The sequence below is a fragment of the Malus domestica genome, chromosome 17 (genome assembly GCF_042453785.1).
Source record: "Malus domestica chromosome 17, GDT2T_hap1".
Classification (NCBI taxonomy): domain Eukaryota; kingdom Viridiplantae; phylum Streptophyta; class Magnoliopsida; order Rosales; family Rosaceae; genus Malus; species Malus domestica.
The window spans coordinates 9015604-9027861 of NC_091677.1; the positions used below are offsets into that span (position 1 = coordinate 9015604).

A 12258-nucleotide genomic window follows, 5' to 3' on the forward strand; every position below is an offset into this window, starting at 1 on the left:
ATTCACTTTAACAAAAAAATCACATTTTTACGCTAAAAAATCAATTCTGATACTATTCACTTTACCCTTTACTTTGTCCTTATCATTAAAACTCAAAGGGTGCGTTTGTTGCGCCGGACTGTCTCGGACTGGACTAGCTGCCGGGACTAAGCTGGACTGGCTTAGACTGGACTAAGCTGGACTAACTTAGTGAAGCGTTTGGTGCAGTCTCGGACTAAGAAGCAGGATAAGAAAAACAGTACTGTTCACCAGATTTGTGTTTGCTTAGACTAGGACTACAAATTTTTGCCATTGTGTAATAGAGTAAAGATACAAATCTCATGATATGGGTTAATTGGAGCATATTTTTACCATGTATATTATGAATCTTAAAAAAAATTGACAATTGTTTTGTTTCTATTATCTGCTAATAGAATTGGGTTTAATTTGCAAATGTAACTTGATTTAAACTCTATCACCCAACAGAAGAAAAATAATAGTGGCCAATACATGCAACTTCAACAAATACAAGTACATAAGATCTCCATAATTTAGAAAATCCTAGTTAACATTAGTTAACATTAGCCAAAATAGATCTCCATAATTTACAAAATGGCTAGTTAACATAAGCCAAAATACTAGTGCAAAGCTAAGTTATAAGTCATAACATAAGATTGTATGATTAATAAAATACATCCATGTTACAACAACAACAACAACAAAGCCTTTTCCCACTAAGTGGGGTCGGCTATATGAATCCTAGAACGCCATTGCGCTCGGTTTTGTGTCATGTCCTCCGTTAGATCCAAGTACTCTAAGTCTTTTCTTAGAGTCTCTTCCAAAGTTTTCCTAGGTCTTCCTCTACCCCTTCGACCCTGAACCTCTGTCCCGTAGTCACATCTTCGAACCGGAGCGTCAGTCGGCCTTCTTTGCACATGTCCAAATCACCAGAGCCGATTTTCTCTCATATTTTCTACAATTTCGGCTACTCCTACTTTACCTCGGATATCCTCATTCCCAATCTTATCCTTTCTCGTGTGCCCACACATCCCACGAAGCATCCTCATCTCCGCTACACCCATTTTGTGTACGTGTTGATGCTTCACCACCCAACATTCTCTGCCATACAACATCGCTGGCCTTATTGCCGTCCTATAAAATTTTCCCTTGAGCTTCAGTGGCCTACGACGGTCACACAACACGCCGGATGCACTCTTTCCGTCCAGCTCGTATTCTATGGTTGAGATCTCCATCTAATTCTCCGTTATCTTGCAAGATAAATCCTAGGTAACGAAAACGGTCGCTTTTTGTGATCTTCGCTAGATTGCTCCGGTCATTAGTGTGGATAAGTATATAAATGGATAGAGATAGGAAAGCAAACACAAGATGTACGTGGTTCACCCAGATTGGCTACGTCCACGGAATAGAAGAGTTCTCATTAATTGTGAAGGGTTTACACAAGTACATAGGTTCAAGCTCTCCTTTAGTGAGTACGAGTGAATGATTTAGTACAAATGACATTAGGAAATATTGTGGGAGAATGATCTCGTAATCACGAAACTTCTAAGTATCGGAGTGTGGTGTCGTCTTGACTTGCCTTATCTGTCTCATAGGTAGATGTGGCATCTTCTCTGGAAGTACTCTTCCTCCATCCAGGGGTGGTATCTTTAACTGGTGGAGATGCACAAGGTAATGTATCAATTTCACTTGAAGCTTACTTGTAGTTTCAGGCTTGGTCAAGCGCGATACAAACCATGTAGTAGGAGTCCCCCAAATCGCCGAGCTAGGGGGTCTGCTGAAAGAGGTGACAGACAAGGTAAGCAATCAGAGCTCCGACTGATTGTTCACCTTCTCCCCATCTTGCAGCAGCATGAAGGATAAAGAGAAGAAAAATGAGAAGAGATGATATGAGATACTTTTGCTTTTGAAGAAGTAACTTTCCACAGGCTTCTTCTTGAACTGATCTGGAGGGTTTTCTGGTTTCCTCCAGAGTATAAGGCCGACTGAAGAATTTGAGGGTCAAAACAAGTCCATCAAATCTAGAGTACGTTCCACCCTGCTGATATGGGATACTTTTGCTTTTGACAGAGTAATGGATGTATCGGCACGTGTGCTGTTACGCTTGTCTCCACATGCTTCCTTGTATCCTTCGCACTTGCCCTATCTGTTCCTCAAGCAGATGCGGAATCTTCCCTGGAAACATAAGATGATGAAGATGAGTACTCGAGAGCAATGCCAGGTAAGTAATCAGGTAAGGGGTTCCAGGCAGTCAGTTCCTGGCTGGAAGCTTGATTCCAAGTGCTGACTGATTGCTCTCTTTCTCCTTGTCTTGCAGGTAAAAACAAGGCCAAAAGAAAAAACAGGGAAAAAGCATGATATGGGATACTCTTGCTTTTAACCCTGATGATATGAGATATTCTTGCTCTAGTATAGCTTGTTTGCAGAGGTATTATCGGGGGGAAAGAAAGCTGAATATTTCGAAAGGCTTTGTTGGGAGTGCCCTCTCAGATATGATGAAGGGTTGAGCATTTTTGCAGGTCTGCCTGTCCGTTGGGGATGGAGGTCGACATATATAGGAGTCTCCCTAACAACAAGTAGTAATGCTATTCCTTTACCCTGCTTGGTCATAGCACGGTAGTGGGAGCTGCCAGTTTCACATGTTTTAACTCTGTCAGAGCACTTTGAAAAAGTGGTCTGTGGTATCTGGCTCTCGAGATTCGGAGAACGATGCCTCTTCGATTTTTGAGAAAGCAATCATGCTGGGGGTCTGACTCTCGAGATTCGGAGAGCAGTGTCTCTTCGATTTTTGAGGAAGTAATCATGTTGGGAGTCTGGCTCTCGAGATTCGGAGGGCGGTGGCTCTTCGATTTTGGAGCAAGCAATCTTGTTGGGAGTGTTGTCTCGAATGTGAGTAAAGGTTGGACATGTTTGCTAGTCTACCTTGTCACGAAGCACAAAGGTTGACACACAGGGACTTTCCAATTATCCAGCAATGGTACTGTTCCTTTACCCTCTCTTCGATTTTGAGAAAGTAATCATGTTGGGAGTCTGGCTCTCGAGATTCGGAGGACGGTGCCTCTTCGATTTTGGAGCAAGCAATCTTGTTGGGACTGTTTTCTCGAATGTGAGTGAAGGTTGGGCATGTTTGCTAGTCTACCTTGCCACGAAGCACAGAGGTTGACACACAGGGACTTTCCAATTATCCAGCAGCGGTACTGTTCCTTTACCCTTGTGGGTAATAATATGGTAGCTAGACCTTCAAAATTTATGTGTCTAAACTTTGTTAGTGCTGTTTCTTTGCTATTCTTTTACCTTTCTTGGTCAGAGCGATGTAGTGGGAGCTGCAAGCTTCACGTGCTCAACTTTGGCAGAGAACTTTGGCAAAGTGATCTGTGGTACCCATGAGTTATTGTTGCGTGTGGGAAGTGGGTGATTGAACAGTAAGATTTATGTGTTTTCTACTTCACCAGAAGTCTTCGACAGAAAGCCCATAATTTCTGCAAAGCTGAGTGTGCGTGTGACAGGTGCTGACAAGGCTAGAAAAGTAGGTGCCTCTTCGATTTCTGAGATCGGCCCTCGTGGTCTCTGAGCAGCCCAGCTTTTGAGAAAGCGAGCGCCTCTTCGATTGATTCGGAGAACGGTGCCTCACCGATTTTTGAGAAAGCAATCATGCTGGGGGTCTGGCTCTCGAGATTCGGGGAGCAGTGTCTCTTCGATTTTTGAGAAAGTAATCATGTTGGGAGAGTGGCTCTCGAGATTCGGAGGGCGGTGCCTCTTCGATTTTGGAGCAAGCAATCTTGTTGGGAGTGTTTTCTCGAATGTGAGTAAAGGTTGAGCATGTTTGCTAGTCTACCTTGCCACGAAGCACAGAGGTTGACACACAGGGACTTTCCAATTATCCAGCAATGGTACTGTTCCTTTACCCTCTCTTCGATTTTTAAGAAAGTAGTCATGTTGGGAGTCTGGCTCTTTAGATTCGGAGGACGGCGCCTCTTCGATTTTGGAGCAAGCAATCATATTGGGAGTGTTTTCTCGAATGTGAGTAAAGGTTGGGCATGTTTGCTAGTCTACCTTGCCACGAAGCACAGAGGTTGACATACATGGACTTTCCAATTATCCAGCAGTGGTACTGTTCCTTTACCCTTGTGGGTAATAATATGGTAGCTAGACCTTCAAAATTTATGTGTCTAAACTTTGTTAGTGCTGTTTCTTTGCTATTCTTTTACCCTTCTTGGTCAGAGCGATGTAGTGGGAGCTGCAAGCTTCACGTGCTCAACTTTGGCAGAGAACTTTGGCAAAGTTATCTGTGGTACCCATGAGCTATTGTTGCGTGTGGGAAGTGGGTGATTGAACAGTAAGATTCATGTGTTTTCTACTTCCCCAGAAGTCTTTGACAGAATGCCCATAATTTCCGCAAAGCTGAGTGTGCGTGTGACAGGTGCTGACAAGGCTGGAAAAGTAGGTGCCTCTTCGATTTCTGAGATCGGCTCTAGGGAGCCCAGCTTTTGAGAAAGCGAGCGCCTATTCAATTTCTGAGATCGGCCTTCGTGGTCTTTGAGCAGTCCAACTTTTGAGAAAGCAAACGGCTCTTCGATTTCTGAGATCAACCCTCGTGATCTCTAAGCAGCCCAACTTTTGAGAAAGCAAACGCCTCTTCGATTTCTGAGCAGGCGCCTCTTTGATTTCTGAAGCTCCGTCGAGTGCAGATTTTTATAGAGGCTGGCATTAAGTTCCAAAACACACTTGAATCTCCACCAGTAGAAGCTTCATTCTTGCACTTCTAAGATCTTGATTTGTCCGACCTCTTCTCTCTTCAACACCTTTGAAAATGTCTGGCCCCTCCGACCGTCGTTTTGACTTGAACCTTGTTGAAGAGGCAGCCCCGCCTTCTCCAGACAACATATGGCGCCCATCCTTCGTCTCCCCAACTGGTCCTCTTACCGTTGGGGATTCCGTGATGAAGAATGATATGACCGCTGCGGTGGTGGCCAGGAACCTTCTCACTCCCAAAGATAACAGACTACTTTCCAAACGGTCTGATGAGTTAGCTGTTAAAGATTCGCTGGCTCTCAGTGTTCAGTGTGCAGGTTCTGTGTCTAATATGGCCCAACGCCTATTTGCTCGAACCCGCCAAGTTGAATCATTGGCGGCTGAAGTGATGAGTCTCAAACAGGAGATTAGAGGGCTCAAGCATGAGAATAAACAGTTGCACCGGCTCGCACATGACTATGCTACAAACATGAAGAGGAAGCTTGACCAGATGAAGGAAACTGATGGTCAGGTTTTACTTGATCATCAGAGATTTGTGGGTTTGTTCCAAAGGCATTTATTGCCTTCGTCTTCTGGGGCTGTACCGCGTAATGAAGCTCCAAATGATCAACCTCTGATGCCTCCTCCTTCTAGGGTTCTGTCCAGTACTGAGGCTCCAAATGATCCCCCTCCGGTGCCTTCTCTTTCTGGGGCTCTACCGACTGCTGAGACTTCTCCTAAGCAACCTTTGTGAAGGCTCCCTCTTGTGTGTTTATTTTGACTCATGTATATGTACATATTTGTAGCTTATCGGGGATATCAATAAATAAGCTTTCCTTCATTTCAACGTATTGTGTTAAATACACCAAAGCCTTCTTCGCTAAGTTCTTTGAATTTTCTTTTGTTGAAGCTTGTATGTTGAAGCTTTCTGAGTGGAGCATGTAGGTTGGGGTAGTGTTCCCTTAATTTCCCGAGTGAGGAAAACTTCTTGGTTGGAGACTTGGAAAATCCAAGTCACTGAGTGGGATCGGCTATATGAATCTTAGAACGCCATTGTGCTCGATCATGTGTCATGTCCTTCGTTAGATCCAAGTACTCTAAGTCTTTTCTTAGAGTCTCTTCCAAAGTTTTCCTAGGTCTTCCTCTACCCCTTCGGCCCTGAACCTCTGTCCCATAGTCGCATCTTCTAATCGGAGCATCAGTAGGCCTTCTTTGCACATGTCCAAACCACCGTAACCGATTTTCTCTCATCTTTCCTTCAATTTCGGCTACTCCTACTTTACCCCGGATATCCTCATTCCTAATCTTATCCTTTCTCGTGTGCCCACACATCCAACGAAGCATCCTCATCTCTGCTACACCCATTTTGTGTACGTGTTGATGTTTCACCGCCCAACATTCTGTGCCATACAGCATCGCCGGCCTTATTGCCGTCCTATAAAATTTTCCCTTGAGCTTCAGTGGCATACGGCGGTCACACAACACGCCGGATGCACTCTTCCACTTCATCCATCCAGCTTGTATTCTATGGTTGAGATCTCCATCTAATTCTCCGTTCTTTTGCAAGATAGATCCTAGGTAACGAAAACGGTCGCTCTTTGGTATTTCTTGATCTCCGATCCTCACCCCTAACTCGTTTTGGCCTCCATTTGCACTGAACTTGCACTCCATATATTCTGTCTTTGATCGGCTTAGGCGCAGACCTTTAGATTCCAACACTTCTCTCCAAAGGTTAAGCTTTGCATTTACCCCTTCCTGAGTTTCATCTATCAACACTATATCGTCTGCGAAAAGCATACACCAAGGAATATCATCTTGAATATGTCCTGTTAACTCATCCATTACCAATGCAAAAAGGTAAGGACTTAAGGATGAGCCTTGATGTAATCCTACAGTTATGGGAAAGCTTTCGGTTTGTCCTTCATGAGTTCTTACGGCAGTCTTTGCCTTACTACCAACCCACTTAGTTTCTTGTAGGCACATAATATTTATCCTTCTCCTCACCATAACTTCCACTACTTCCATAGAAAATACATCCATGTTAACGTTAATAAAATACATCCATGTTAACATTAGCCAAAATCCTCATCCGCTTGTGTTGTCGCTTAAAAGCCTTTGGACGAACACTTTCTTGAGTTCCGGTTTGATTGCCCTGAACACTCTCACATTTTTTGGTTTATCCAAAATAAGAGACAATGCATCAATTTGATCCATAGGAGAGAGACCCATTGCTTCAAGTTCATTAGCTATGTCAGTATGATCTGCAGTACCTTGAACTAAAGCTTCAGTTACCATTTGCATCCTCTTCACACTCACACACTGCACAGTCACACACACACACACACGGGGACAGAGTGCAACACACTCTTACCCTCACACACACACTCTGTTTTTATACTCACACACACACACACACACACACACACACACACACTGCATACACACACTGCACACTGCATACATACTGCATACATACACACACACACACTGCACACACACACACACTGCATACATACATACACACACACTGCATACATACTCATACTCATACACACACTGCACACACTGCATACATACATACTCATACTCATACACACACTGCACACACACACACTGCATACATACACTACACACACACACTGCATACATACTCATACACACACTGCGCACACACACACACTGCACACACACACACACACGCACTCACACACACACTGCATACATACTCATACTCATACACACACTGCACACACTGCATACATACATACTCATACTCATACACACACTGCACACACACACACTGCATACATACACTACACACACACACTGCATACATACTCATACACACACTGCACACACACACACATACTGCACACACACACACACTGCATACATACCACATACATACACACACACACACACACTGCATACACACTCACACACACACACACTGCACACACACTGCACACTGCATACATACACACACTGCATACATACACACACACACACTGCACATACACACACATACACTGCATACACACACACACTGCACACACACAGTGCATACACACACACACTGCATATACATACACACTGCAAACACAGTACATACATACACACACTACATACACTACACACACACACTGCATACATACACACTGCAAACACAGTACATACATACACACACTACATACACTACACACACACACTGCATACACTACACACACACACTGCATACACCCTGCATACATACACACTGCAAACACACTACACACACACTGCATACATACACACTGCAAACACTACACATATACACACACTACATACACTACACACACACTACATACACTACACACACACACTGCATACATACACACTGCAAACACAGTACATACATACACACACTACATACACTACACACACACACTACATACACTACACACACACTGCATACACTACACACACACCCTGCAAGTACACACACACTGCATACACCCTGCATACATACACACTGCAAACACACTACACACACACACTGCATACATACACACTGCAAACACTACACATATACACACACTACATACACTACACACACACTACATACACTACACACACACACTGCATACATACACACTGCAAACACAGTACATACATACACACACTACATACACTACACACACACACACTACACTACATACACTACACACACACTGCATACACTACACACACACCCTGCAAGTACACACACACTGTATACACCCTGCATACATACACACTGCAAACACAGTACATACATACACACACTACATACACTACACACACACAGAGACACACACACGCAGACACACACACACACAAGCACAAAGTACTCCCATTGTTGAAACCCCAATTTTTAAAAATCGAAAACAACATGTGGGTAGGACTTCCAAGTTTTACAACATTGACATCCTAAATTCCCAAGTTCCATCTCATCTTATGAAAAGCCCAAATCCTAATTTCAATTTCACCTAAATATCAAAACCCTAATTTATTCAAGTGCAGATCTCTATGATTCAAAAATTATCAAACCCAAAACTATCAAATCACATAAAACTCAGTAAAATTACCTTCTACAACACAAATACATGCAATTAATAGAAGAATCGAAGTTTACCGTACAACTCAGATGAGGCGAGCAGATGCAGAGACAGGAAGGCACTCAGAGGAGGGTGAGGAGGAAGAAGATGAGAGAGCACGTCAACGAAAATGAGAGGGAACGTAGAGATGAGGACGAGGGAAGACAGGAGGAAGGGACGAAGGGACGAAGGGAAGGCAGAAACTCTCTCGGTTTGCTCTGGCTTACGAATCCGCTGGGTTTTGGGGTTGCTCGCGAAGACCACCTAAGGAGGTCTTTAGTCCGACCGAGTCCGGCTTAAGCTCATTAAAGCTAATCCGGTTGCACACCAAACACAGGACTATAGTCCTGTCCAGTCCAAGCCTTGCTAATCCTGTCAAACAAACGTGCCCAAAGTTTTCAAGTCATTTTTATTAGTTTTCTTACATTTTATTAGGTGTAATGCTTCATGAAACGGCATCGTGCTAAGTCGGTTTGCGATCGCAGTTGTGATTAGACGGCATGTCGTTTCGTGTTATTCTACTCAAATTAGTTATACACCATAATCCACTCAAGGAATAAAAACTAATTTTAAATATTCCAGGACCCACCATGCATTTCAATGCGTTATTATAACATAATCGTTTGGATGTGCTTTTAAAATGACTGAAAGCGCTTTTGCCAAAAATGTTTTAGAAACACTTTCAAATGAGCATATATTTGTAATGTTCTTTTGCTATCTAAAAGCGTTTTTAGCCTCTTCATATAATTGAATCCGACTTCTTTTCTAATTGAAAACTCGTTTGGAAATGTTTTTTAAATAACCGAAAACGTTTTTGATGAAAATATTTTTGGAACCAATTCTTAGAAAAAGACAAGTAAATCCTTCCTAGAAGAAGCATATATGAAGCATTTCAAGGGATTGTGAAACACAAAAACATTTTCTCTAAAAACGTTTTCGATCATTTTAAAGCACTTCCAAATAAGTCTTGAGTTTATTTGACCTAATGGAGACTCAAATGATAAAAGACTTTGATTACCAAAAATAATCTTAATATTTCATTACAAAAAGAGAAAAATATTGTATGATGAAATGTGCTCTGGTCTCATACACTTCCCAGAAAGAACACATGAACGGTGATACTATCTCTACATTCTTGGCTTGGATTAAGATAACTTTGACAAGCTTCGAGCACCGAGAAAAAATTTCATTCAACTTGCATTCTGCATGTCATCAGCCATTCACCTGCAAACAGGAAACTCCGAAATTAATAAACTTTCAGATGCAATTTTATAACGAAGAATACACAAACAATGACGAAGAAGAAATTAACATTGTTGAGCATTTAAGTTACGATTTTTAAGCATCGGGGTTTAGACGTACATAATTGTTACAACAATGAAGAAGAAACTAGTAGTCTGTAGAGTTAGGCTTAAGAAACGAATGTGCAGTTGAGCAAAGCTGCAAACTGCGAGCAGTAAGAGATGGAAGATCAAAGGATAACTTAATTACATTTTAATTGACTTCTCCGTGGCTGCCAATCTCTGATTGTTTTAGTTTAAAACATTTATATACAAGAATCTGAAGAAACAGTGATCTAAAGCTACATGCTTGAACAAAATTTGCAACGAGAAGTGCGTGACTCAAAGTGCTGTTGATTTTTTAAGATGCCCAAGTTCCTTCCTCCTAACAAGATACTATCATCAGATACATAAAACGTAAAGCTTCTCAACCACATGTGAAATGAATTAGCTTACAAGTTTGATTACTAATTAGATCAACGTGATTGACCAATCAAAAGTAATCATTCTCTTCAAATGACAAGGGATAATGGTCACCATATTACAAAGCACAATTTACAGCTTTCGCAACTAAACATCTTTGGTCATCATCGATTCGCCATTAACATGGAACATAACTTACCACTGTACCAAAGGAGTTCATGTATATCGAGTGGAAGCATCCCCACTGTCGGGAAGGCGAGGAACCACAGCAGGTCCTCCCCTTACTTTTTCAACAGCAGAAGTAACCCTCAATGGCCGACCCAGCAATGCCTGCAAGCAGAACTACGTTAATCAGAAAATCTTTATAAAAGAAACAAACTTCGATCCATGACAATATAGTTTCTTCATCACCTTTCCATCCATGGCATCTTTTGCAACCTGTGCTTCATCTTCCTTGGAGAAATTAACAAATCCGAACCCTCTTGACCTACCGGAATCTCTGTCATACACTATCTTCACTACAATGCAGAATATGAACAAAGATTAATTCTTTTTTTAAGGAAAACCACACATAACATCCAAATCATTGAGAAATAAACTGGAAGTGATCATTGGGTCATTTTATCGAACACGTAGACGACTGATGAATAATTTGCAAAATTTCATACCGGGAAACCAAGATTTTACCTTCGGTGACCTCCCCGAATGAAGAGAAGGCGTCTTTCAATGACTTCTCGTCCACCGACCATGACAGTCCTGCAAAACCCAAAAGCCAGATCACCATCGAAACGATCAAAACACGAAAACTACATAAGTTTGGAGGTGTATTGTATGTATGGGGAGGAGTGGGAAGAGAAACCTCCAACGAAGAGCCGGTTGTTTGGGGGAGGAGAGGAGGAGGAGGAGGACGAAGACGGTGGTGCGCAGAAGAATCGCCGACTTAAAGTTGGATTTTGGATTGTGATTGTTGTCGATGCTCTTCGAGCAAGGAGCGTCCACAAAGTGTTGTTCCTCATTGATGGCATGATTAGCCGATGACTTGTTCCTTCTTTTGCGCGCTTTTGAGTTTTGAGCTGGATTTGGTTGAATTTTGAGGTCCATGCCACATGGGCATAAAGTTACTTTAGGTCTTAATTATTGAAATGCCCTTTAAAACCAACATCGAATCTCATGTTATCGTGCAAAACTCAAATAACATTATTCACTTCATTTTATTCTTTGAAACTCAAAAAACTTCACTTCTTAAAACACACATTGCGTATTTGTATCTATGCCGTCTCAATCTTTGTTTGACTAGAGGAGGTCTCGAGTCAACTCACACAAACCAAAAGATAATATACTTATATTATTTCAATATTAAGTTATGGCTCACCGTGACTCATTAAGAATGAATTAATATCAGTTTAAACGCATTACAAGACATCTAATTAAAATAATGATGATTAATTATTTTCCAAATGTGCTGGATTAACGTAACGATTCTTAAGAGCCCACACGTGCTCCATGCATCCACTCTTTTCATCTTATTTCCCTCCCACTTGTGATCACAACTAAAAATTTTCCGGGGACACCTCGTACTCGAGCAAGAGGTCTGTGCAGGTTGTAGGTTGTAGGTTGCAGTGGCTATCTTCTTCTCGGAGAATATGACCGCGTATGGAGAAGAAAGAAAATAGGGATTCTTCCAGCCTCTCTCCTCCTTGCTTCTGCCATGG

General features: G+C 42.1%; 1 protein-coding gene across 1 annotated transcript; it reads right to left on the reverse strand.

The window, feature by feature from the left end:
* Positions 1–9841: 9841 nt before the first annotated feature.
* LOC103417175 (glycine-rich RNA-binding protein 4, mitochondrial-like) lies at positions 9842–11728 on the reverse strand. Its single transcript, XM_008355366.4, has 5 exons — positions 11406–11728; positions 11234–11302; positions 10958–11064; positions 10746–10876; positions 9842–10067 (listed from the first exon to the last, which is right to left on the reverse strand). Exons 1-4 carry the CDS (start codon positions 11569–11571, stop codon positions 10763–10765), a joined length of 456 nt encoding a protein of 151 aa, XP_008353588.1. The 5' UTR covers positions 11572–11728; the 3' UTR covers positions 9842–10067; positions 10746–10762.
* Positions 11729–12258: the final 530 nt, after the last annotated feature.

Bases quoted from the DNA above. Each gene is read 5' to 3' on its own strand.
- LOC103417175 (XM_008355366.4), bottom strand. From the start codon at position 11,571: ATGCCATCAATGAGGAACAACACTTTGTGGACGCTCCTTGCTCGAAGA. The intron at 11,303-11,405 runs GTTTCTCTTCCC...TGGGTTTTGCAG, and splicing joins CAACCGGCTCTTCGTTGGAG to GACTGTCATGGTCGGTGGAC. The intron at 11,065-11,233 runs GTAAAATCTTGG...TCTGCATTGTAG, and splicing joins ATTCGGGGAGGTCACCGAAG to TGAAGATAGTGTATGACAGA.